Raw genomic sequence first — 27,022 nt, 5'->3', positions numbered from 1 at the left:
AGACGAAACAACGTTCCTTTAAAAACGGTTTCTATGAGGTACTGAGAAATGGAAAATTCACATTTCAGAAGAAAAGGGTGAAGTAATGGGATATGTCTTTTTAATTATCATTAAAGTTTAATTGCTTTGTCACACATTTTGTGCGCTAACTTACAGTTAAAGCTTACAGGTATTGTTATTGCTTTATTTTTTTTCTCATTTTTTTCAGTAAACACTTTTTAAAAAAATAAATTATATGTGTTTGTTGTGACTTATATGTTATCATGAATATTTTATTCTTTGTGATTGTAATATTTTCTAATTATGTCCCCTGCATTTTCTGTAACTTATATGTAGATCGCTTCAGATCTCTCGTTTGAACAAAACTGTTGGTCGACCGTGGAAAAGAACGTATAAATAAAATGAAGAAAGCTTACTACCACGTTGTCAGGAAAAAAGATTGGTGAAAGGAGGTTTAAGATTATTGTACATAGCTCAAAATTAATTCCCTGGAACTTTTTATACCTTGTCATTCATCAAGAAGGTTTACATGTAGCCTATCCAAAACTGCTGAGAAAATGCCAATCTATCTATATATCTAGTTTTGAGCTCTTGTATTCTTATTTTTTATCATCACGAGTGAAATCCATAAGTCTTCATCTCCATTTCGGGAGTGGCTCAAAAATGAGAAATTTTGATCAAAAAGGAAAAAAAAATAAACGATTTACAATGCGTATTTTTTTCTACGACTTAGGAATTGATACACCTTGGTAGTGAGGGAAAGTGTTGAAAATTCCAGAAAAATGCTATACAGAAGGCTAACATACATTTAAATGTCTGCGATTTTAAAAATTATTTAACAGCCCCCCCTCCCCCCCAAAAAATCCAAGTTTGCCTTCTCACATGCATAGGTGCCATGATTTCCTTTTATTTAGAACTACAGGCAGACATGTGATTGCACAACAACTTCGTGCAGAACGTGCATAATTTGTTTTGCAAAAGTTTCATTCAATCTTGAATAATATTATAAAATCAAAATTTGTTATTTTCATTTTTATTTACAAGAGATGCAGCTATGACAACCGGCCCTCTCTGTCTGTGACATAGTTGTAATATGTATTTCCCACCATCAAATTAGCAGCAAGATATTCGGAGGTCTATCATATTACTTTGTTGTCAAACCAATAAACCACACCAGAGTAGTCCCCCCCCCCCCCCCCCCCCCCCCCCACTCTCCCTACCTCATTTCTCAACCATTCAAGAAAATGCTTCTGGGTATGAAGGATCTTTATGAAGTGTAGGTCTTTTTGGTTCTCTTAATTATTTTTCCATCAGTTAAGCGTTTGTCTCAGCCCACTGCTCGTCAATATTTCATAATTTTTTTATTGATTCAAAGCTGTTTAGTGAATTACACTCTCGATAAATAATACCCACAGTTACATTCTTATGTTTTAATCAGCGTGAGTATTTGCCAATCAACATTTGTTTTATCGAAATGGATCTTATGCAGGTACCATATGCAGCTGTAACGCAAATTGATGCAGTTTACCCGAAATAATAAAAACAAATGCCGGAATAACAATTCATTGCAGTTTATCTTCAGACAAGTAATTGGAAAACAAGTGATTTGTTACATTTTTTTAGCCCAAACACTTTCTCTTTTTGAAAAAAGAAACGCTGCATGACCTTGACCTCTCAGGTGAAGGCCGATGAACTTTATGCTAAGCACTGGGCTACGTTGTTGACGCACTCGTTAGTGCCGTCGCGACGGATTTTTCCAGGAGGACATTGGCAGGTGACGCCGGGAACGCAGTTAAAAGTGCAGGCTCTTCTTTTTTCAGGTTGGCTACAGGTGCGCTCACACGCTGTGGCGCAGTCTGTCCACACCAGATCCCCGGGGCAGCACTGATCCATGGAGTCGAGGCATGCGTTCGTGCCGTCCTTGCGGATTTTCCCTGCGGGGCATTGGCACGTGTCAGGGATGCAGTTCTTGGTGCAGACACTGACATCCGGTCGATTACAGCTACGCTCACATGCGGTGCCACATTCCGTCCAAACAAGGTCACCTCGACAGACTGTGAGGAGATAGATACAATTGTCTTAGAAAACGACTATGACGTCTTAATATAGAATCCTATGGAAAATAAATTGCGTTTCTCAAATTTTCAACGAGACCCCTTACTTTTGCTTTTACTTTTAGAAGTGACAATATTTCATTTAAGTTTTAAAAATGTCTACTGGGACACAGGCGTTTGTGAAACGCTCTTCCCTGATCAATATCGTAAAAACCTAAGCGTAAAAAGGCCTTCAATCAAAACCAAAAATCTATACAATCACATAATAATAATAATAATGAGAAAATACATGCGTTTTGTTGTTTCTCTATTATCCTAGAACATATATTTGTGGGTTGGAGAATAACTGAGTTAATTGTTACAAAAAATAAAGCATTCATTGTGTCTCATTTTTCATGTAATGCTCTTTATAACGAATTTCTGAAGACTTTGTTTTGCTAATGTGGCTGAACAAATATGATCTTGACGGAAAACAATGCGGGCGTTCCTTACCTCTAGGGGCGCATTCGACTTGTGCGACTGCAACAAACAGTATCAACACTACAATACACTTCATGTTGATGAATTATCTGGAACAAAATGATATTTTATTAACTAAACAAATGATATTAACAAAAAAAAAAAAATAATAATATGGCTACTGCTTCTTGCTGTTGTTTCAATCAGATAAAGAACACGCTTCAATTTTTTGAGTGTAGATGTATAATCTCACCTCATAGAAATTTAATAGAAATTAAAGAATAGAATTCCACTATTTTCTTTCGGTTACTGATAAGTAAAAAAAAAACATAGATCAGTCACATCTCTGCGATGAAAGCAGCTGACAGAAAACGGCCAGATTTGCTGATTTAAGTGACAGTATTTACTGTTTGAGAGGGCATTATAAAACAGTTTATGACTGTGTCCTCGGGAAGTACGACTCAATAAACACTTCGCAACAACCTATTTTCCTCTCTCTGTTTCCCAGTGAATTCGTTTGTGCATTCAGTGCCAATACAACTACTATCTTCGATAAAATATACAATATAACTAAAAATAGTACTAAAAAGTTGCAAACATAGACTGTCAATACTTTTTATGGTGTACAAGAACTGTCCACATGCGCCATCGATGGATGTGTTTACACTTTGCAAATATGTACCTACCTGCGTTTTCCTACAGACACTGGCAATGTCGCTTGTGAAAATATGTAATGCCGCTTACACGAGGATTTTTATATACTCGAGGCAGCAATTACGTCTGATGAAGAAAATTTTACTGGCACATCTCATTTCCTCTTCCGTCATCCAAATAATCTGATTTAACTTGTAAATTGAGAGTGAAAAGGTTAATTTGTCTGGTATAGTAATGATCGCCAATTCCAATCGGTTATACATATTGTGTTTGTTTAAAGGGATAATAACTCTTCGTATGAGATCTATATTTCACAATAAAAACATTGTGAATAACTCATAGAAATATAATAGATTCTGTTTTACCACAAAAACGTCAGTAACAGCTATTATTCTGATATCTGAGCTTGTCTTTAGACCACGTGACCTTCATTGATGGCTATACTCTGTAATAATCACTTAAGAGATTTTAACAAAAAAACCAAACTTTTTAGAAAAAAAAAAACAGGGACTAACTTTGAATGTAAAAATGGATTCATTAACCATCGGTAAGTATGGGAAAATTGTTGTTTACTCCAGGAAAATTATTTTTTTTTGACCGAAACGAAGAGTTATTATCCCTTTAAGGTTACTCCTCTAAAAGCCCACATGCACCCAATCTCCAACATCATACAGGAGTAAACGGCAGATATTGGGACTGTTCTGAAAACTCCTTACATTGTCTTAAATGTGGATCAAAACGTCACTATGTTATATCATCAGATTTTTTTTGTTTGTAATTGCTGACAACTGCTTGTGTTGTGCACCAATGCCCTTCATTACAACAGTCATAACCATAAGCTTATTGTAAAATTGCCACGGTATTTGTTTTGACCCCCCCCCTACCATTTCTGAATATTTACTTCGCCAGTGTTCATTTCCAATTGGCATTCACGCTATCATTTTATCATAAAGTTATTAAGACAGAAAGGGCTTTTGACATTTCATAAATCTCATTAAAAACAATTTTGATTGATTTATTTATTGGAAAATTAATAATTGGAAAATTAAAGTCTGCGCCTCAAAATTGCTAACAATTCGACCTTGCTCTTGACTTATGTAATTGGTAAGGCTACACTGTAATAAAGATCTAAGGCAAAATTATGTTTCGTTTGATCTTTAATCATTACAAGACTGGGTTGATAATAGCTCTTAAAATTCGAGTCGCTATTTAAAGCAATTTCCTAATCAGCGTCGCACTTAATTTCAAATAGTTGAAAATTTTCAATCGAGAATTCCATTACAACCGTAATGCAAAATTAAGAGACCGTTATTTATATACAATGTGCAAATGCTTTTAAGTTTAGACAGCGCAGACCAGATATCTGATTCGGACTATATGATGTGCATTTAGGCCTGCGAAATTAGTCAGAATTAACTTTTAGGTTTCTGATCTTTCACATTATTTCAGCTTTCACTGTCTCTTTGTCTATTTAGCTAACTCATAATCAGAAATTGCTCTTCTTCATGCGCTTTGAGGTCACGCAGCATTTACAATCTACTTTTTTATTTTTAAAACAATTCTTATTATTAGACTCATGCCTCATATAAATAATTTTCCATCAGTTGATCATCACCATCGCTGTCCTCGTCGTAAATAACATTGTCAACAAATACCGTATCAGAAGTGTCGGCTTCTCCATAAAGAGAATTCATTCTTAAAGCAGAGTCCTCATTCACTGCATACAGACTGTTACAAATAAGTTGCGTGGTACCCAGGCGATTCGAACCTTGCCGTGGACTTTCATACTGATCAACCAGTCGTTCTTCCCTCGATTTTTCGTGATGTATCTCTATGTATCTCTTTTCATGCGAGATGGGATCCGTTTTACCATTGGCGTCAGAGTGGCGAAAGACCTCGTTCCCTCTAGAACTGTTCAACTGTGACAGATTGGCCTTTTCATAGGAATAGACACTGGTACCATTAACAGGAGCAGTCTCTTGGACACACATCCTGTTCGGTACCAAATTTGGTGGTGTTTTGTCTTGTGTCTTATGCCATCCTTGATCTGGTAGCTTGGGTTCGTTTTGGCTAGATATAGTTCTAATTCGTCCGGAATCATTAGTGGCAGAGAAATGTTTAGTCGCCTTAGTTTTTCTTGCCGCATATCTACCGGATTAAATGAAATCATGTTTTGATATTTCGTACACGATTCATCAAAAGGTTATACAAAATATGAATAAAGTTCTTGTGGTACAGCCTTATAACAAAATATCATTTAATCTAAATAATAAGGCCCTTAGGAACAATGCATCGTATTTAATGCCCATTTCATATTGCATGCCAGTTTGCACTGTCCTCTGGAAACAAACACTTGTACCCATGCACGCGCGCACATGTAAAACCTTAAATATATCCAAAAGTTTCGATAGATACGCATTAATTTCACATGTGCATAACAACATAATGAGAATTAGTATTATGAAACATAAGTTATGAAATGGGTGTAGCACACATACCTTCGTCGGGCTACAAACGCCAGTGCTACCATTCCAGCAATCCCTACAAGCGCTGCGATGACAATACCTATACCAGTGACTATAAAAACGTTAATATATATGATGTGACAGTAAGAAATAACCGAAAGATGTCTGAATTACAGGATGCTCAGAGGTTAGGCAAATTGATCTGATATGTACGTCATCTAATGGTTTTGGCAATTGATGCCTTTAGCATTTTCAGATTTCCATTTAATATCAACATGTGGCTGTTGGTGTTAGAATTGTAAGCGCCTTAATCATTTTGTTAACATTACAAAGTCCTCTGCAAAAGCGATTTTTGTTATTTTTAGCGCATGTTCAAAGAAAAACATTAACAAACTGCACCTGATAGTTTTCCGTTCTCGATAAAATTTTCAATATTCCAAACCTTGCTCTTTTCTGCAATATTTAAGGTACTCGGCGAAGGAACTGTTTAAAAAACAAAGGGAAATCATTTTAAAGCCTAATGAAATATACTCTAAATAAAAAGTGTATGTATTGCGACATTTTAGTAGAATATATGCTTTTAACAACGGGCATTTCAATGTCTGGAGAAACTTGATTTACTCACCCTCAGTATAAGTTGCAGATACCTCAGTATAAATTGTAGATTGGTCCCGTTTGTCTGTGCTGTATGTGTCATGAATAAAAGTTGAAATATTCGTTGTATAGGTCACGGACGTTGTTTGCACTATAGGAGTTCCGCTTGATGACGTCACTGGTACCGAGACTGGCTCTGACGTCATGAATATCGTTGCTACATCTGACGTCGCTTTGTTTGATGATGATGTGGTTAAATGGTCTAAATGGTCATAAAACTAGCATCTTTGTATAACATACACTCTTTTTAAGCCACATTGATTACAATTAATTAAATTACATATTAAGGGGGGATTAAGTAAAAAAAGATAAGGGTACACTTCATATAATTACCACGATCAAAATTCACCTTTACAGGTTTCACATGACCACGGACATCTCTCCTGAACAGTGAGTGAGCCACATTCACCTTTGCGCGCATGTTCAATGCAGTCACATGATAAATCATGACAGTTCTCTGTCCCTGAAATAAGACGTCACAGAGAGAGAATTTGACGTTAAAGGCGTGGGTAAATTAAAGATACAGTTATGCCATTGAAATGAATTTTTATAATCATTATGTTTAAAATATCTTTTTAAAAAAGTACCTGTGGACAAGTGTATAGTTCGATACAAAAGTTCACAATCACAGTCAAAGGTCCAGGAGCTTCGTCCGTAGGATACCAAAACCTAAAAAGAAAAATATATTATATGGTATACCAAGATATAATGGACTCTCAAATACTTGTTTATAAAAATGATGGTAAGAAGAATTTTAAAATGTCTCGAGTTCATTTATTCTATGTTCGAATACCTTTATATGAGCAACGTGTGAATGTGCCATAGATAAACGCATAACATTTTATTACCCATTCATTTCTTATTAAAAGTAATGTTTTGGTCGTCCATTAAGTAGTTTACTAGGTATCAAAGTATCTAGAACAATTAACAAAAACATACATAATCTAAATGCCACGTATCAAAAATCGCTAGGAATTGTATCTTTAGGCACTTGATGTCCCCAAGTGATGCTTCAGTTGTAACTGTGAATCTGTCAAGGCTGAAAAAGAACATAAAAAACGCTTATATATGGTAAGACTAAAAAAATAAATCACCTTGTTATTGCTTCAAATTAAGAGCAAATTGGCATCACATATTTTTTTATTATTTTTTTTCTGGCAACTGAAACTGCTGGATTGTAGATTTGAACAAAATTGACTGCTAGCAATTTGACACTTGACTGCAAATATGTTTTTCTTTCTTTTCTTTTTGAAAAGTTGTAGAAATGCGTTTCTTAAATAAATTACCGTATTCATGACCAACACCTTCAATAACCAGAAATAAAAAAATGTAACTGTCTAGCATATAATGACTAATGCAACTTTGAACTTCATAATGAAAAACAATATCTTACCCGTTTCTGACAAAATCGTTACGAAAAGGATCATCAAGATACTTTTCGTTAGAAGTCGCATCCTGTCCATATAAGGTAATAAATACACTCCCGTCAGTCCCCGCCCCTTGGGTATCGGCAGTTTTCACTGATATGATGTAAGAATGATCAGCTGAAACAGTGTGATGGCAGCATTTAATATGGATACACCACCATCCATCAGAAGAAAATTGAACGCCAATAAAACTAAAAAATATGAAGTTTCTTTTTACACGTTATTACTTTTAATTCTTTTAACTTCTTATAGTTCAGAGCAATCGGTTTTTTAAATTAGATTTTAGTTTAAAACTTTTTATGGTTTAAAACTACTAAATTTCTTGAATACCAGATTGTATATAATTATTGTTATTTATTAGCATGGCTTCATTTGAATAATGATCCATTTGATTCAATTGACGTTTGATGGTCTTTTATTCAGTATTTCGATTCGTCTGTGAACTGTGTATTGCATATTTGCAGTCTAAAAAAAATATCATTCGAAACCTTCCACATTTGATAATACATGCATATTTTACATCGACGTCAGTAGTGTTATATAATATAACTGCATTTTGCCCCTGTATGTCATAATATTTTCAGAGAATGTCAGCCTATGGAATGACGTAATAGTGAATCAACCAGTTTTAACCATACTCTTCATTTCATTCCTACATGTAACTCTTCTTGAAAAACACTTTTAATCTTAAAAGCATCGCCGTGATTACTTTTTTATTGTGATATTTGGTAAATGTTATGAACTAACCATTTTGTGTGACGAAAGTGACTTACCTTGTGCTACATTTAGGAAATAAGTTCTTTTCAATTCTTCTCGTATACTCTACATAAGTTTACAACTTTGATACTTTTCCCGTAAAATGTTAATCTAGTTCCTAGGGCATAATATGGCACAAGACATATACGTACCTTTCTCTTCAGCAAAAAGGTTTCTAACTTACCTTTAGCAACTGACGCATGACAAAATAGGAACGATAGGGCAGTCAGAATATACATCATAACTGGCATCGACACACCGTCCAGTTTACGGATCAATTTGTCCCTGCTTCTGGGACATGATAGTGGACAACACGCTTGTAAGTGTACTGTAATGACGACTCGTTATCGCTACATTTTCACTAAAATATCTGTTACATAAGGACAATTGTTATTGTCAGTACCATTATCGCGATATCGACATGTATTAAGTATTGATATACGTTGTATTACGTTATTGCGGATAAGCTATGCAGTTTTAAAAGTGCTCGCTTTCCGCTTGATATAGAGAGAGTTTTTACTCACTTCGTTATTTAAACAGAGAAAAGATTCAGTATTGTTTATTTATGTAATAGTGAATAGCGTATGCAATTGTAACTATTATTTTTTGTTTTACTTTTCAAACCTATCTGGTTGTATATTCAACTAAACAAAAAGTAAATATATGCCAAGATAATAGTTTATTTGTTCATTGCACTTTGGGCCAGAAGAATGAAAATTGTAAACATTCGATTTTCTTAAAGATCTGTCTCTATTAAGAGATGAAAGAAAAGATGACATATATTGCAAGGTCTTGATATTTGCCCATTACGGGATGTAATCAAAATGCTAATTATGTCAGTGAACTCAGCACCAGTCAGTTGAGTATAACTTACAACCATTCAGCATTTTTTCCTGTGCGTGCTCAGAAATTTTTCAGTGTAGTGTTAATATTAATTGGCCCGCAAATAGATTTGAAACATATAATTATAATCAACACGTAACACATCGTAACGTCCGTAACGCTGAGGCTGTAAACAATTCCGCGTTTGCCAAACTGAAGTTCATCTAGCAAAGGAATATTCTTTCCTATGCCTGAGTATCGTCAGTCAATACCCAGTACACTGGACAATACAACATTCAAGATACTAGTACATATATATACCCGTATGTTATGCATAAATCTCGTTGCTTACAAACTCAACCACATCGCCATCTGCATACACCTGGTCCTCTGGGTTCACGCCAGCCTCGTATAGATCATTATCTGCAAATATGATATCCCCACCGGAAGAGCCCAAATCTCCATACATGTCATTGGTTACCATGTCAACGTTCTCATTTGGTGATCCCGCTACACCGTATCCTACGTTTTCAATTCCTCCATAATGCGCATGTCCAGCTTGCTTCAGTTTGGGTTTTTGCGGTTTTAAATTGAGATCAGAAACGGCTGATGTGCCACGTGATTCAGAGTTACCGCCTCTCTTTGGTTTAATTGGTTTCGAATATAGGTCATCTAAGTCTGTTTGTTCGGATAAAGGTCCATTTGTTATCCCGTTGATCACGGGCTTCCTTGGGGTCGAGTATAAATCAGACATATGGGTATTGTTATCAGTTTGAGGTGATACATTGGGAAAAGTTGGCCCGCCGTTCTCTGACGCAATTTCCAATGACTCAGAGACATTACTGTACCCGGGATTGGGCACTTTAAATGAAGCCTGATACGATTTCTGTTCACTGCTGTCACGTCGTCTGGAAAAATAATGCAAAATGTATGTAAAACCATAAGTGTTTTCTTTTAAGAAAGAGCGAAAGGTAGGTTGTCATTTGTCACATATATAATTGGTTTATTCTTATACATAAATGGTAACGAAGATAAATCTGAAAAGAAAACAAAACAAAAAAAAAAAGATATGGCGCACTGAAGATGCTGTGAAAGAACATATGTACTAGTATTGCATACAAATCCTGCACTTAGGCATTATACGATTCGGTCAAAAGTCCTCTGCCAGTCACGCTTGAGTTTTTAAGTAAACAGTATTCTGTTTCATGCAATTGCATCACTTGTTACGATTGATGAATACTCCTTTATTTCACAACATAAAAAGTTATACTTTCAGTTCCAAGGTCCTTACATGTAGCATTGCAACAATTTATTTCACATACCGTTTTCTTATACAAACTACCAAGACAACTGCACCAACAACTATGACCAGGGCAAGAACGCCTCCGACGGCAATACCAGCGGTGGTGCCTGAAACAGTGATGAACGTTTTACTCTCAAATTGATGAAGATATTTTCCTCATTATGATCCTGCATGTCATTTACTTGAGAGCATGAAGTAAAGTTCAATTCGGGAAATCTGATATTTGACAATGCTGTGTGAATGTACAGTAAGTGTGTTCCGTGCAAGAAGGTTACCAGGCTGAATGAGAGAGAGAGAGAGAGAGAGAGAGAGGAAGGGAGATGCTGTCAACAGTTATATACCTGTGTTATCTCCAAGTTGCTTGTTTACTTGGTTAACATGGAGCATTGCCGGAGAAGTATTCACCACACTGATCTCACTCGTTGTCTCATAAAATAGTGTAGTGGCGGATGCTGATATGATTATAGCGGTTGAAACAGAGAGGAAATGCAAATAAAATGAAATGAGGATAAACATACACAGGCCTACCCAACTGCCAGACTCGGCACCTAAGGATCCTGAATTAACCGCTATATCGGACCAAACTACCCGTTTTCAAGGTGTGTGTCAGATCGCATTTCGGAGTATCAGCCAGAACACCGACAGGATGAGCCCTGGCATGCTCGGCTGTCACCTTGATTGGATAGGAAACGATTGTCGTAAAATCGCTATATGATTTTAAAACCGGGTGCATAATTTTGAAAGCCACCTAGATGAACCTTAGACTGCCACATTAATCTAATACAATGCAAAAAAGCTCTATCAAAAGTGGTCAAAACATTCAAACCGAATGTCGTAAAGTCCCCATATATCCCCATAGAGACAATAAAATAGAGTACTCCAAAGTAAGAGTACAGTTTAAGGTTGTTCAGCCGAGCGTGGATGAGCCCGCAGTCGTGCTACAAAATTTGTTCTGGGGTATGATACTCCGAAATGCGATCTGACACACACCTTGAAAACGGGTAGCGTGGTGCGATATACCGGTTAATTCAGCATCCTTAGGTGCCGAGTCTGGTAGTTGGGTAGGCCTGATACAGACAAACACAGATGCACTCACACAAGCAAGTCCAAATGTATTTGGGAAGAGAAGAAAAAGAAAGCTTGTCGTCTCAAAGAAATAAAAAATAAAAACATAGCGTCAGAGAAGAATTTAATCAGCTTTGTTATTGGTTGTATGAAATGTATCTCAGTCTTTATAGCTGCCTATTTGCCATGTTTTTAAGAATGAAGTAATTTTTCTTCAGTCAACAGCTAAATACTGAAAGAGTTTTGCCTTCCATATTATGATGCCTTACAGAATATCTTCATCAGGGAATGAGGCTATCCAGGTGAAAAGCCTCTATTCAGGAGATATACAGGAGATATATAATCTCTGACCTCTACTTCCCTTTCCGAAGGCAATAGGTGTGGAGGCTGGGGGGGGCAAGTATATCTCCTGAATAGAGGCTATTCACCTGGACAGTCTCATTCCCTGATGAAGATGTTCTGCTATATATCGAAATATTGGAGGTAAAACTATTTCAATATTATGCCGTTGACTGACGAAAAATTACTTCATTCTTAAAAACATAGCGATAGGCAGCTATAAAGATTGAGATACATTTCATCAACCTAATCAAGCACCCGTCAAGCACCCGTTTTCTGGGTGTAGCCTACCTGTATTCCGAGTGTTTGACGAAGATGATATTTCTGTGTAAATCATAGACTGTGACGTCACTGGTGACGTTCTTGTAGGACCCGGGTTATGCGATGATCTCACTCTCTGTGAGGTTGAAACACGTGTAGTTACTGGCGTGGTTGTAGTTAAAATTGTTGTTGTCGACGCTGTTGTTGTCGTTAATGATGTAGACACATTAGTATTATGGGGGTTTAAATTAATTTTAAGGAAGCAAGGATGAACATCATTCTTTTGTCTTTACAACCATTTCAAACCATTACCCATTTCAAAACATTGTGGTATATGCACTTGTAGCCGTTGATAGCTATGAAAATTAAAAGCTATATTACCTTCATTCGTGTCAAAATAAATATTTCGATATCATGATATTTTTAAATCAGCTAATGTAAGTCAACCAAGTGCACTCAGAAGTCCACGAAAAACATTGTTAAACTTACTGCGACAGTTATGACAGGACCACTGACAGCGGTTAATATGTGATTGCCTAGAACAATATTTTTTTTTGCGAGCCTCTCTTAAACAATCACACGAGCTGTCCTTGCACACTCCGTCACCTTTAAGTAAGATAAAATATGAAGATATATATGTGTATATACGGCGTATAAGTCTAAATAAAGAAAAAGCCTTACCTCTTACTGTCGCAAAAAATTTACAAACCAGTACATCAACTCTGGATGGATCAACATTTAGTTTAAGATTAAGTATAACATTGCCAGGTGGATTACGCTTACAACAGGCTTAATAAAAAGCTGTTAAAATCAAAGCCAAATATAGTTTCAAGAAATGGCATGACCTATAATCAATTACAAGCGGCTTTTCGTTAGAAAATCTGTACTGGAAGATTATATTTGAAAATTATAGCTGAAATATAGGCCATGCTACACAGAAAAGTTCTTACGAACAAGCATAGTTCGATGTTTTGTAAAATGCTTTCCCAATATTCATTTATTAAGATAATTTTTTTTCATTTTCTGCATCACTTGAACTTACCTCTTATAATTTTCAGAACAAAAGTATTATGCTACTATTAACGAATATTCAGACGAATATTATTCATTTGTAATATAATAAACAAAAACAAGTTGGCATCATCTTTTCTCAAATTTGGTGGTGCATGATTTAAATTCGTCCCCATTCCTGATCACTAGATGCTTTTATCATTACCACTTATAAGTTCAACTGCTTTTAATTGGCAAGCGTACTTTATGGGCGGCCAAAAGGGCAAAAATTCATGTCGTCGATTCAGTTATGTTTCGTCGATTCACTGCCTTCCCATCGATTCAGTTGCAAGTTTAAATGATCCTGTCATAAATTCAACATCTACTTTAGTCAATTCAATTGTCAAACATTTCTCATCTACGGTGTATTAAAACCAATGCTGTCACTATTTTCGTCGATCGTGTAACTATTCTCGTCGATCGTCTAATCTCGTCGATCGTCCAACCTAAGATCTAATAAACAGATTATTAGATCTTAGGTCCAACTAATCTCGTCAATCGTGTAACTATTCTCGTCGATCGTCTCATCGATCGATCGACAGAGGGCGCTGCGGTAGCAACACGTGCTTCTGTCTGTCAATCACGCGGTAATTTTTAACTCGGCCAGCCATGGTCAGAGTTGAAAACAACTAGAAAATAATAACCCTACAACCGAATAGATTTTAATTATTAACAATTAAAATTGAAATTGTTGAGAAAATTTTCTTATTTCACTAGCAATCATTTTGTTGTCTGCGATTTTGATAGTCATGTGATAGGCCAATGTGCTACCGCAGCGCCCTCTGGCGATCGATCGATGAATGATGAGGTGACGTTACAGGATCGACGAGAACAGTTAGACGATCGACGAGAATAGTTTGACGATCGCCGAGAATAGTTACACGATCGACGAAAATAGTTTGACGATCGACGAGAATAGTAACACGATCGACGAAAAGAAAATTTTTACATTTTTAATTCATTAACTGATTCAAAAGGACACAGAGAACATTCCTTAGCTTCCTATTGTATTGTATCAAACGTATAAGACCTAAGGTGAGAGTCTTCTTTAGTCTTCTCTTTTTAGTATAATTCTGGAATTGCCCTGTGAAAGAGTAACTCAAAATTACAGAAAAACGATATATAGTCGATTTTGAAGCGCGCAAGATATGGTAAAGGTGTTCAAACTCTTTATTTCATTATGCAGACTTTAGTCAGTAATTCAACAGACGCCTTTCTAGTAGACTTACCGTTGAATATGTCAATTGATTTGTCTTCTTTGAACCAGCCGTTGTAGTTGAATCTGACTGTAACTCCAGCACCTTCGACACTTATCTGAAATAGGTTTTGGCAAAACTGGATCAAGATGTTTCTCATATTTGAAAACGATAACAAAATGATCCCATATATTCCTTTTAAATTTCGTGCCTTTGATGCATATTGCGGTTTACTTGGATTGTGATATTACAAATATCATTATGACTGCCATATAGATAAACTTACATATTCCATCTTCCAATCATCGAATAGTTTATGATGTCTGAAATTAACTCGTATGCAGCGAACTTCACCCAAAGGGTCACTGGTTGTCAGCAAATACTCTCCGATACTGTAATGAACAAAAATTAATTTTACAGTAAATCATACAACATTGGTCAAAAAGGTTGTCTCGCCCCGAATTCCATGTGCTTTTATTGACAAATTATCACCTTATAAACTTTTTTCCAGTTACCATATCTTACATGATTATTTGTTCAGAAAATGCTAAATAGTGGTGAAAATATCCATACTTATTACATTAATTAAAATTTAGAGTAAGCACCCCCTCAAATCTAGTTTTTCACAGTGATTTTCACGGAGGTAAAGAGGTGACTATTAATTTGAAAAGACACCACCAAATAGCAACAAAGCTCTTTGCAACCCCACAAATGAAATTTGTGCAAAATTGTTGGTAAATAATAACTTTTTGCTGACTCGTCGCATCATAATTTTTAGGATGATGAGTCTTATTGAATATTTGATATATAATTTTTATCCCTAAGGCCATAACATTTAATACAGGCAACAATTTGCTACATTGTTATTATTGTTAAAACGATTAGGATAGAGGGGTTATATAATAAAAGCGGCCTTGTTTGGCCAAATCACGAACAATCAATATTCCTTGTTGCCTACTTTCTTGCTATGAATGAGACTATAAAAGTTTGTGGAGCACTGAGATGGAGGAAACATAAATTTACACGTGCCTCATATCCTGTGTGTTTAACGCGTACTATAATAATCGCCTGTTGGCGGTGCGACAAGCTTTCAACAAGGGTTACAATCCTTTTTTGTGGGGTATTGGGGTATTTGGCGGTGTTGGTCTAGACTACTTGGGGATTGGTTCTCCTCTGCATTGCACGCCCCAATTCATGCCACAGGTACTCGTAAGAAAGAATATCGGGGCTCAAAGATGGTTGTTGCATGCTCAAAACACCGTGTTTCTGTAACAAATAACTTGCAAGGCGAGAGCTGTGAGCAAATGCGTTGTCCCGATGAAACCAGTAGCATCCCAGAAGTAACATCTTGCAAATGGAATGAGACATCTATTGAGGATGTTTCAGAAAAATGCCCAAGTAAGGTTCTGTTCCAAAAGGAACAATGTACTAATCCCATGCGGGCTTGCAATGCTCTCCAAACGCGACTGATCTGACAGTCAGGCGATTATATTCTACACACACTTCCAAAAGGCCTTCTGCAACATGTCTTCAGACCATCATCTGACCATCGGTGGGATGCAAGAAATCCCTTGGTTCTTCAACAAAGCCAGCTCTCTTCCAGTGTTGGTTGACCAGGTCCAGGTACCTCTAGGGTCACTGACCGTAATATCCACAGCAGATATCTCATTCCATCGGCAAGAGGTGACTTCAGGGTTAACTCCAGGCCTCATCATGACAGTGCACAGCTCTCGTCTGGAAAGTGATTTGTTGCAGATACACAATGTTGTGAGTGTGAGACACGAAACCTTTAAAGAGCACCTCTTAATGTTCATTGTGTATAAATTTGGTGATATTTGATGGCGTCTTTTTAATTTTTAAATTAAAATAGACATTTCTTTACCTCTGTGGAAATCACAGTGGAACATTGGATTTGAGGGGATACATGTTGAGAATTTAGATAAATGACAAAAAATGTGGATATCTTTACCTTTGTTTGTATTTTCTGAACCATAAATCATGTTAGACATATTGTTTCTGGAATAAAAGGCACTGTTTATCACAATGATCACCAGTGACGTGATCATTTGTACATAAGAGCAAATGGAATTAGGGGTGGGACACCCTTTTTGGCCAATGTTGTAAATATACCACATTATAAAACTAAGCATGATGACTTTATGTAAAGGCACACTACACACGTTACAATACTTCAAATAAACTCCTATACTGCAATGATCAAAATCTAATTTTACACAATATACCCAGTACTCTGTTTACTGTTGTTCTGAAATAGAAAGGGGAAAATAAAATAGAAATGTTCTATAAAGCAGTGTGTTCGCCGGGACATAATGTAAAGACTTTGTAACAGATAATACGCGTTCTATCAAATGGTTACTTCCGTGTTTGTAATACTAAATATACGCTTCTTTCACTTCTTTGGAGTTTCACTTTAGCTCTATTTACTTCGGGTCGGGCACGCTATTCGTGCTGTGCTGAAAACATACTCAACGCATATTACAAAAAAAGTTAAAACTTTACCGATAGTTTTTGCCTCTTTCCATCACGAGTTCACAAATATATATTTATAAAAAAACACTTATACAAGCAAAGCACTTACGCATTGTTTAAGATGAAAACAAACTGTATATTACCTCCCTTGTTCAAAGTCATTGCCGTTAGTGTCCAGTTCCTGTTCACTGGATTCCCCTTCTGTCCCGTATAAAGTGACCAAAACATCTCCGTCTGTTCCGTCACCAAATGTATTTCCAGTCTTAACGAATATTTTATATGTTTGGTCTCCTGCACATAAAAAAGTTTTTGTTTAATTGGATGTCCAGTGCTTTAAAGTGGGTCTTGGCTATATGAACCATATTAAAAAAATATCGAAAATGTGATTTAATGTATTTTGTTCATGGTTTTAATCAAAACTGGCCTGTACCGCCTTTGGATTACACGGTAGAAAACAACTTCAAATGGCAAGACTAAAAATATTAGCATTTTCCTTGAAATGATCTCAAAAACCAATCATAATTTTCCCAACATATTCGTGTCAGGTATGCCTTGGTTACTCCTTATCAGAGTCCAGCTATATATACAGACTTGACATTTAATATGGAATATTTTTTTCCAAGTCATTTTTCATCAGTTTTTTGCTATTTTGCTGACTGATAAATGAAGATAAGGATTAAAATCGTGTTTTAATAACTTTAAATTATCTCTTTGATGTCATGCTGACACCAGCTCATTGGTTGAATTCGACAGTGAGGCAAACAGAAATACATTGCCTATTCTATGTCATACGACATCCATTAAAAGAGATATTTTGGATCTCTATATTTTCAAAGTTATCGTCTGTAAAAGAGTTATACGCTACACAATGGACCCTCATGTCAGTGTGTAGTCATAGTAACGGTTGCTGTTACGCCTGGCCTCTTCTGTCTGTTACCAGCGCTCTCAAGCGGCAAGGCATTCCTTGGGAAAAGTTTTTAGAGTTCAATCTGGAATATTATTCCAGGCATCGGTCCAAAATTGTCCAATTTGGTCCAGTTTTGATGTAGGGCATGTAAGCAGTTGATTCGGCGAGTAATGGCTTACCCACATATTGTCTATGCGGTTCAAATGTGGCGATTTTGATGACCAGGGTAGCTGCTCATTCCCTTGATTCTGTAAGTTATCTGCTATTAAAAGTGCTCTGTGTGAACTGGCAATCTGACCGTGCAACCTAAAATTGTTCCTAAGGTGCCCCTTATCAAATGATAGTCAAGTGGTTCCCAGATTATTCCTTTATTTGATCTGGTTCAGGTTTTCGTCAATGACTACCATTGGTGTTTTGGCACCAATGTGGTATCCACTCCAAATACTGACGCTGTCAATGACCCGTGTCACTTTACACGCGGTACATGCTTCGTCGTAGGCCTCTTCTGGATGTCTGTAAACTCTGTTTTGACTAGCTGGGAGGTACAGGTGAAATCTGACCTCAATAAAGAAAGCCACGCGGTTTCAGTGTTCAACCCAGAAACGGTCATGGCCCCCAATTCATTAGAGAAACAGACGACGATGTTTTGCTGTTTACAGTGGGTACCTCGCAGGTCATCTGGTATTCTAACCTGCTAAAACCAGTTTGGTGCTCGTTAAGGGCCTTGAAAAACGCATTTTGGTGGCAATTTACCCCTCGTTCTGAACAGACTGGGTGGCTTTTGTTTAGTTGCAGCAGCGTATCCCGAAAGACAGTGCGTCCTGTACCCTGGAGATAAGATTTCGATGCATTGGGTGTGACCTCTGTGTAGTTACATCTGTCTGGGCATTACTCTATAAAACTGTGCGGACCGTTCCGTTTGGCGCTGTAATCTGTCTGGTAATGTGTGTCTTTTTCGCGCCATTCTGCCACAAATTTACAAATTTATAAAGCACTCATTAGCTCATTTTACGCACTGCAAAACTGACCGCTTGCATGCAAAATTTCAAATTCTTCTTTGGAATAGTTGCCGACATACGGATACTTTTTTGACAGAACCAAGATTTGCCTAAGCCAAGCATTGACCAGCCCAAAGGAACACTACCCAATTAAATCACCGCATTTTACATAAAGTATCAGTGCAACAGACATGGAAGTCAGTTAATTGGTAGCGACACACCTGACTACACACTTCTCCATTCACAAATCCTATATGAGATAGGAGTTTTTTGAAAAAAGAACGAATTTTTACCTAGGCATACCTTCGAAACTGAAATATTCCATATTAAATGTCAAGTCTGTATATATATTCTCACAGAACAAAAAAGTGTAGAATCAGACGGATGCATATCTGTGAATATCCAATGACAAAAATTCTAATCTTTGGCACTAGTACGGGACATGCCTTGGTATTAATGAAAAAAGTGGCGACATTGCAGGGGAAATTACTTTCTTTGCTTTATAAGTGTCTTCATCGCCATGACCCCTCTAATAATTTGCCAGAAAGCAATGCACCTACAAGTAGAGTACTTCTAACGAAAGCTGATATATTATAATGAGCCAAACTAGACAAAACCAAGCAAATTGTTCATTCCTAATTCTTACATATTAAATTTAAATTGTCGTCGTCTATTGTTTCATGCCATTGGATTCAACCCACTCCCACCAGCAAAATCCTGATTATGCCAATAGTCTACAGTCTTTTCTTTTTCAACGTTTAAAGAAAATTACCCATAGCAAGACTATATATTTTTACGTTACTCGGGTGGTTAAATTATTCCTGTCCATCTCAGCTATCTTTATTTTCAGTCTTCCCTGCATTGCACTGGGGCGCGAGTCAAAACAACTAGAACAATTAGAACAATACTTCTGCTCAGCCTAACCCTGATTGTTTTGACTGCCCATTAGTACACAACGAGTGATAATAGCAAGTGTACGCGGGTACGGGAACTTAAAATGTAGGTCATATTTGATAAAGTTTTGTTGTCGCTACTTGAACCAACAGTGACGAGGATATACACACAATAGTACTCAAATGCATGTTAATAATGTGCCGCTTATTACTATATACAGGGTACATCTCCACGTGGTGAAAATTACCACATGCGGCCACGGTCATACATGTAACTGTCCGTGCTCCTCTATGATGGAAAATAAAACATATCACATCATGATCAACTGTTTTATACATAAAAAATTGATGAAAAGTGGATCAAAACAAAGGATGTCACAATTTACGTTATTATTAGTCTTATAAATATCAACACGGTGAAACCAAGTGAATCTCCATCTATAACGGACACACGAGAGAGTACGTGTTCATAGTACGAGACTGAACAGAAATTACAGTATATATGTAATAGTACATATCGTAATAAAGGATATTTCTCTCTAAATAGTAACAAACACCTGCGTCCGATCTTGACATACCTATAACTTGTGCCACCGCCAGACATACAAGCAGAAATACCCTATAACACAACATCATTTAGGCGATTCTTCATACCAAGCCCAGGTTCAGTTATATCATTGTACTAAGTCTTAAGAAATGGTTTCTTCCGGGTTCAATCGATGTACGTACTTCCCACGTGACTAAGGTTAAATTCAGTGAGGCCATGCAACAACAGCATTATTTAGCTAAACCAGTGGTCGCGGTCATGTCGCTGGTAGATCCAATATTTTCCTCATGGCGGGGAGTGGGGGTACGGATTTTTTTTTTCGTTTGAGAAAATGTAATATGGAAGACGGTGATAATTTAAATTAAATATGAATGGCCCTGGTACACAAGATATGGTTGGATTTGTCACCTTTGGCTCGTACGTTATGCTGCTTTTATAAGGAAGAATGAGGGTAAAGGGTATCTCATAAGATAAGGGAGATGCATGTGGCCGCTGCTGAATGTCATTGTGTGTTTTAGGATTTAATACTGTAGCAGTTATCATAGATTATCCATTAACGGTCCCATTTGTGGTGTAATTTATTTGAGTGTGTAACTATCGTCTTGCGTTTGTTCTGTTTCATATTTAATAGCGTTTTCGGTTTCCACTGCACATACATGTGTTAAACAAATAATGTGGCCACGCGACCTTTTACAAGCAAACACCGTTGACCCTCTCGCTTAATAATTTAATTCTTTAGGGTAATTTGTATCACGTTTTATCTTTTGGGATGCTTGGATAACGTGCCCGACCTCTGTGATACAATATGATATTCCCTATACTTCACAAAGTGCGGCTCTATATACAATGTGTATCGATAACTACCATGACCTGGCATATTAATGATTAACGTTATTTTATGTCTCCTCCATCCCAGTGCACCACAAACTTGCATAGTCCCGTTCATAACAAAAGAGAAGGCAACAAAGACTATCGTGTGTTCGTGATTTGGCCAAACAAGGCCGCTTTTATTATATAAACTCACTATCCTAATAATTTTAACAATAATAACTTCCTTTACGTACGAGGGCGAGTCAATAAATAACCAGCCTAACCTATTTCGTATCATTAACTAGAATCATAATGTTTGCACCACGTTTGCAAGCATTGAAAGGTTTTTATCATCACCTTTTTATTTCCAAAGAAAAGCACTGGGTTGAGAGTCACACACACTTAAAAGAAAGAACTGATCATGAGTAACTCTCATATACACCGAAACCGAAGATTAAATTTTAATTAAAATGAGAGATTTTTAAAAACATATTGATAAATAGATTGCTATTTTGATTTTCTATCTCCTACCCCACCAGGAGTTCATAAATTGTTTAAATAATGACTATTTATTGAGATGGAGATTTTTTTTTTTTTTTTTTTTTTTTTTTTTTTTGTGAATAAAAAACATACACAGTTTAAACAGATTCATTCAAATTTAGATCTAAGAGCACATAGCTACAAGCAATGTCTGTTTTTCTTCCCATTTTCTGAGTTGTGTATAACTTAATGCCTGCTAAGTTCGACATTTAACTGAGTGTATGGTTCCTCCACAATGCCTGGCGTTATGTTAAGTTCATACACGTGGTCCTTCTCGTCTGCGTCTTTTTCAAGTGGCGTATGAACAGAGGTCTTCTCTTTGGTGCCCTTCCTTCTGAAACAGAAATGAAGCATCTGCCAGACGAATTTGTTATTGGTTTTTGTTTCAACATTTCAAAAAATAAATAAATAAATAAATTAATTAATAAATAAAAACTTGATGAAAACATGAACACGTTTCAATGGCGCTTTTTTTACAATTCAGCCCTAGGTAAGTGCCAGAAATGATAATGCTAGGTTTTTTTTAGTGACATCACTGGCCAATTGCAAAAATGAAGTTATGGATGAATATTAGTTATAACTAAAGCATCTATATGACTTTGAAATACATACCTTCTCTTGTAACAGGACATAAAAGCAGCAGCAGCACCAACAATGCTCAAGACTGACGCGCCACCTACACCAAAGCCCAGACCAAAACCTGAAACAAATTAGGATATCATTTAAATGATATAAAAAAACTGAAAACGTGCTGAGATAGAATGAATGGGGCATTGAAGAAAGAGAGATGGGGGCGGTTGAAAGATAGAGAAATATGAAAAGTGGCGATATTTTTATCATAAAAAATGAAACTTCTATTTTAAAGATTCTATTTTACTCGCAATTTCAGTTATCATCTGTATATTTGAATTAATACTTGTATGTTTCTCGTAAGGAAACAAAAAATATCCTTTTATTTTAAATCTTATTCACTATTATTATTTGTGAAAGAGAAAGACTATGTAGAATTTATCATGAAATATGGTGGTTTGGAAAGAACTCACTTTGGTTGATGAGGGAAGGCTTGCCTGCCTCTATAGACCTACTCTCTTTTAGTAATCCAACAGTTGTTTCAGGTATTGAGGCCCGAGTGATGTCCACGATGTCAGCTGTGGCTGAGGTTTCTTGTTGGGCCTTTGAAGCCCTGAACGGTGATGTCTCGTGTATCGATATAACAGACGCTGTGTGTGCTTCGATAACTTTCACATTCGGCTGCCATGACGAAATAGATGGTACAGTAGTTGTCGTTGGGAAGGATGATTTATCTGAGTGAACAGTATACGTAGCTGTCGTTGGAATAGTTGCCGTTGTTGTCGTTGTTGTCGTTGTAGCTAAAATAATAGTATTCTGTTGAATTGAGTCATCGATAGATGATGTGTTTCTATATAGATTGTTCACAATAACCCGCAAGCCACATCAATCCCTGCTCATTTTTAAGCAAAAATGTCACTGGCATGTAATTTAATGTTTAATGTGATCTACCTGATAGTATACATTCTCAACTTAATTCAGTTCAATAGTGTCAATGATTTCATATCATAACATTTCATAATAAATGCATAGATCTTCCGGAATCGTTATACTTTTTGTTAGCCGTGTACAATATGTGAAAACAATCTACAGCATTATTCCACTTACTGCTACAGCTGAAACAGGACCATGGACAAAGGTCAATATATGATTGTGTATAACAATATCCTCCACCACGGACCACTCTTAAACAATCACAGGAGTTGTCCTTGCACCCTCCGTCACCTTTTAAGTAAAAGTAAATCATATAAGGATATACGTGTACTTCTAACCCTACATAGGTCTGCATTAGGAGTTAGGAATTATACAACTTACTCTCAAAGTTAGCCTTTGGCTAAAGTATTAATTGTATCATGGAGCTGGGTTTTTCTTGCTATAGACATAATGATAAACTTTCTTATAATTGTTAAAACGGAAATCAAATATAGATACCCCAGTAACTTTGAACAATATGAGGTCATTCAGAATGAGAAGAACCGAGTGCTAGCTAGGCCATGACCTAAATATGGCGTACCTACATGAAAGGAAGACCGCTTAATCCTGTAATGATCTCTCCGCCTCTCACACGACTCCCACGCGTTGTTCCTCGACCGGTTGAATTGAGCTGAGATTTAATTACTGTGCCCCTGCAGGGACGACGCGTGGGGAGGCTTGCGAGAGGCGGAGAGACCATTACAGGAGGTCCGCCATATTTCCGCCATATTTGGCCTAGCTAGCAATCGCCTCTTCTCATTCTGAATGGCCTCTATATGTTTTTCACCAGCTGTTGTTGACAATGCTATATTACAGTATTTCAATGAAAATCATAGCTAAATTTCCTTCGAGTACACATATACCTGTTGTTGTTTTGAGATACTCCTTTTTTCATTCTAACACTTATATAGCATACAAATACAAGTTGCATCTCTCGAAAGATTATATTTATTTATTTATTCTCATCTTTCGTTTACATTTGACATAAAATCATTAAAGAGAGTAATTGTTAACAGAAATTCTGAGGCAATAAAATGTATATGAAAATAAAATAAAATACATAATAACAGCATTTAAATTAAACAGTTATAAACCTTAATCCTATATTGTATGGCAGGTCGCGCGGTATAAAATCTCAGCAGTGGGTCTGAATTTTTCTATTTTAGTCAATAGAAATTCTTATTTTTATTATTTGGTTAGTCATATGACACACGTTATGTTTTATGTCCTATTTAAACAGGTCATTGCTTGTATCACATCTATCGTATTTTCTATTTTGTCCTTTCATTAAAATCAGTTCCCCTTATTACCTACCAGTCAGCTTCTATCCTAAGTGTTGCTAAAAACATGTACCCACCATCCTAACTATGCAAAGTGTTAGTCTTTATATTCAACCGTTGGGTTTTTTAGGAAATGTATGCTATGTCTATGATAATACCATACGCATGCAGGCTCAAGTTGCATAGAAATACCGATCAGTCATGAAGTATATATCGTTAATTTAGTAATCATTAATTTCGTGTCTTCATAATCATGAAACCTGAAGTTCAATAGCTAAAAATGTTATATTAGCGTAAACTTGCCGTTGAATATGTCAAGTGTTTTGTTATCTCTGAGCCAGCCGTTGTAGTCAAATGTGACTGTCACTCCTGCTCCTTCGACACTTATCTGAAATATGTAATGGCAAAATCACGACTATGATCATTTTAAATATTATCAAGGTTATTTTTCACACACTGTAAAAACAGTGTTTAGATAATAAGCCTAAAATTGTTCCTAAGGTGCCCCCTATCAATTGGTAGTCTAGCGGTTCCCAGATTATTCCTGTATTTGACGGGGTTCAAGTGTTCATGGATGACGACCATTGGTGTTTTGGCACCAATGTGATACTCACTCCAAATACTGACGCTGTCAATGACCTCAGTCCACGCGCCACGCTTCGTCGCAGGCCTCTTCAGGATGTCCGTAAACTCCAAACTGACTACTTTAGGTGTACAGGTGAAATTTGACCTCAGTAAAGAAAGCAACGTGGTTTCAGTGTTCTACCCAGAAACGGTCACGGTCCCAATTCATAAGAGAAAAAGACGACGATGTTTTGCTGTTTACAATGGCTTCCTCAGAGGTCGTCTGGTGTTCTAACCTGCTAAATCTGTCTAGTGTTCAATAAGGGCCTTCAAAAACGCGTTCTGGTGGTAATTTGCCCTATTTACCGAACGGAATTGGTAGGGTTTGTGTAGTTGCAGCAGTATATCAGTTAGGACAGTGAGGCCTGTACCCTGGTGGTTAGATCTCGATTACATTGGGTGTGGCCTCTGTGTAGGGACATCAGTTTGAGCATAACTCTATAAAACTTTGCGGACCGTTCCGTGTGACAGAATAACCTGCATGGCAATGTCTGACTTTTTGCGCTGTTCTGGCACAGATTGACAGTCTTGTAAAACACTACTTTACTCGTTTTACGCACTACTAAACCGACAGCATGTATGCAAATTTTCAAATTCTTCTTTGTGGTAGTTGCCGACATATGGATACTTTTTTGACAGAACCATGCTTCCCCAAAGCCAAGCTTTCACCAGCCTAAAGGAGCACTACCCAATTAGATCACTATATATTACACAGCGCAGCAGTGCAACAGACATGGTAGTCAGGTAATTGGTAGAGACACACCTGACTACACATTTCTCCATTCACGTCTTATATGAGGTCTGATTTTTTTTTTTTTTTTTTTTTTTTTTTGAAACTGAAATATTTCATATTAAATTGTCAAGTCTGTATTTAAAAAGAAGGAAATGATTCCACATATATTTTATGACTTTTTTCATTATCTTGAGCTCTGACGCTTTTGTCTGACAAGGGTGACATGTCTAGGTGTTTTCCCTGACAGATTCACATCACCCGATGTGATTTATTTTTCTTAAAGTTTTATTTTAAAAAATATGATTTTTAAGGGATGTGCCCGTATCAAAAGATTTGTCGTAACATTCCTTATGAAGGCTCCTACCGACCAACAAACGAAAAAATGGCACATTTCAAAACAAAACAATAAAATCAATGGAACAAAACAAAGCACACATATTAAAATTGATAACAGACAAAGAAATTACACATATTTCACATTATAATTGTTACCAATACCCCAGCTGAATTTATATCACAAAAATATATTTGCCCCTCATCTCTGCGAATGTTACCCTGTCACGGAATTGAACGAATAAAACAAATTGAAAAGAGAAAAGATTAGCGTGAACCTGTTTATCCTCAAAAGCAAAATGTCATTTTTACGCCGGTAACGATTCTAAGTATAAGAATCCGTTTTATAATCATATTAACAGGTATAATGGGTAACTTGTACCATAGCAATGCAAAAATATTTTAATTTTCATCAAACTTACTTTTACCAGCTTCCAATCATCGAACAGTGCACGGTGTTTAAAATTAACTCGTATGCAGCGCACATCACCAAGTGTTTTCTTGGTTGTCAGGTTATAAACTCCTATACTGCAATGAACAAAATTTAATTTCAGTTCCACACAATATATATATATATATATATATATATATATATATATATATATATATATATATATATATATATATATATATATATATATATATAGCATTGGTCAAAAAGGTTGTCCCACCCCCATTTAATTTTTACTTTTAATTACAAATGATCACCTCACAGCTGTAAATTGTTAGAAATAGTGCTTTTTATTACAGATACCGTGTCTAACATGATTAATGGTTTAAAAAAATACAAAATAGAGGTAAAAATATACATATTTTATAC

At 36.4% G+C, this 27,022-nt stretch overlaps 4 protein-coding genes across 5 annotated transcripts; all 4 read right to left on the bottom strand.

The window, feature by feature from the left end:
* Window positions 1-1,239: 1,239 nt before the first annotated feature.
* Window positions 1,240-3,919, bottom strand: LOC147761345 (mucin-5AC-like). Its single transcript, XM_087016056.1, has 3 exons — window positions 3,200-3,919; window positions 2,547-2,623; window positions 1,240-2,054 (listed from the first exon to the last, which is right to left on the bottom strand). Exons 2-3 carry the CDS (start codon window positions 2,608-2,610, stop codon window positions 1,696-1,698), a joined length of 423 nt encoding a protein of 140 aa, XP_086872182.1. The 5' UTR covers window positions 2,611-2,623; window positions 3,200-3,919; the 3' UTR covers window positions 1,240-1,695.
* Window positions 3,920-4,081: 162 nt separating this feature from the next.
* Window positions 4,082-8,995, bottom strand: LOC147761344 (uncharacterized). 2 transcript variants are annotated; one of them, XM_087015981.1, is made up of 9 exons: window positions 8,654-8,995; window positions 7,680-7,830; window positions 7,226-7,325; window positions 6,874-6,955; window positions 6,636-6,749; window positions 6,258-6,488; window positions 6,032-6,115; window positions 5,666-5,744; window positions 4,082-5,315 (listed from the first exon to the last, which is right to left on the bottom strand). In XM_087015981.1, the coding sequence occupies exons 1-9, from the start codon at window positions 8,718-8,720 to the stop codon at window positions 4,742-4,744; spliced, it is 1,482 nt and encodes a 493-aa protein (XP_086872107.1). In that variant the 5' UTR covers window positions 8,721-8,995; the 3' UTR covers window positions 4,082-4,741. The 2 variants fall into 2 exon arrangements, with proteins under 2 accessions (XP_086872107.1, XP_086872108.1); XM_087015982.1 differs by having other exon boundaries at window positions 5,666-5,732.
* A 136-nt stretch (window positions 8,996-9,131) lies between these two features.
* LOC147761343 (uncharacterized) lies at window positions 9,132-20,537 on the bottom strand. Its single transcript, XM_087015983.1, has 9 exons — window positions 20,372-20,537; window positions 17,139-17,286; window positions 14,792-14,897; window positions 14,539-14,623; window positions 12,749-12,865; window positions 12,290-12,457; window positions 10,936-11,046; window positions 10,614-10,701; window positions 9,132-10,199 (listed from the first exon to the last, which is right to left on the bottom strand). Exons 1-9 carry the CDS (start codon window positions 20,427-20,429, stop codon window positions 9,620-9,622), a joined length of 1,461 nt encoding a protein of 486 aa, XP_086872109.1. The 5' UTR covers window positions 20,430-20,537; the 3' UTR covers window positions 9,132-9,619.
* A 1,225-nt stretch (window positions 20,538-21,762) lies between these two features.
* LOC147761342 (uncharacterized) lies at window positions 21,763-23,506 on the bottom strand. The gene is made up of 4 exons (XM_087016002.1): window positions 23,368-23,506; window positions 22,734-23,060; window positions 22,303-22,390; window positions 21,763-22,024 (listed from the first exon to the last, which is right to left on the bottom strand). Exons 1-4 carry the CDS (start codon window positions 23,504-23,506, stop codon window positions 21,877-21,879), a joined length of 702 nt encoding a protein of 233 aa, XP_086872128.1. The 3' UTR covers window positions 21,763-21,876.
* Between the last annotated feature and the right edge of the window lie 3,516 nt (window positions 23,507-27,022).

Source organism: Lingula anatina, chromosome 6 (genome assembly GCF_051362555.1).
Source record: "Lingula anatina isolate TDL-2025a chromosome 6, LinAna3.0, whole genome shotgun sequence".
Lineage (NCBI taxonomy): Eukaryota > Metazoa > Brachiopoda > Lingulata > Lingulida > Lingulidae > Lingula > Lingula anatina.
The sequence above is the reverse complement of the archived record's forward strand: the minus strand, read 5'-3'. Positions and strand labels throughout refer to the sequence as shown.

Excerpts from the sequence above, each read along its gene's own strand:
- LOC147761344 (XM_087015981.1), bottom strand. The coding sequence starts at position 8,720 with ATGCCAGTTATGATGTATATTCTGACTGCCCTATCGTTCCTATTTTGT. Across the intron at positions 7,326-7,679 it reads AACGATTTTGTCAGAAACGG|CCTTGACAGATTCACAGTTA; the intron begins GTAAGATATTGT and ends GTTCTTTTTCAG. Across the intron at positions 5,745-6,031 it reads CGAGAACGGAAAACTATCAG|TCACTGGTATAGGTATTGTC; the intron begins GTGCAGTTTGTT and ends ACGTTTTTATAG.
- LOC147761345 (XM_087016056.1), bottom strand. The coding sequence starts at position 2,610 with ATGAAGTGTATTGTAGTGTTGATACTGTTTGTTGCAGTCGCACAAGTC. Across the intron at positions 2,055-2,546 it reads AGTCGAATGCGCCCCTAGAG|TCTGTCGAGGTGACCTTGTT; the intron begins GTAAGGAACGCC and ends ATCTCCTCACAG.
- LOC147761342 (XM_087016002.1), bottom strand. The coding sequence starts at position 23,506 with ATGATTTACTTTTACTTAAAAGGTGACGGAGGGTGCAAGGACAACTCC. Across the intron at positions 22,391-22,733 it reads GCCTTCCCTCATCAACCAAA|GTTTTGGTCTGGGCTTTGGT; the intron begins GTGAGTTCTTTC and ends AATTTGTTTCAG. Across the intron at positions 22,025-22,302 it reads ATGTCCTGTTACAAGAGAAG|AAGGAAGGGCACCAAAGAGA; the intron begins GTATGTATTTCA and ends TTTCTGTTTCAG.
- LOC147761343 (XM_087015983.1), bottom strand. The coding sequence starts at position 20,429 with ATGATGTTGTGTTATAGGGTATTTCTGCTTGTATGTCTGGCGGTGGCA. Across the intron at positions 14,624-14,791 it reads ATGATTGGAAGATGGAATAT|ATAAGTGTCGAAGGTGCTGG; the intron begins GTAAGTTTATCT and ends AACCTATTTCAG. Across the intron at positions 10,702-10,935 it reads GCAACTTGGAGATAACACAG|GCACCACCGCTGGTATTGCC; the intron begins GTATATAACTGT and ends TCACTGTTTCAG.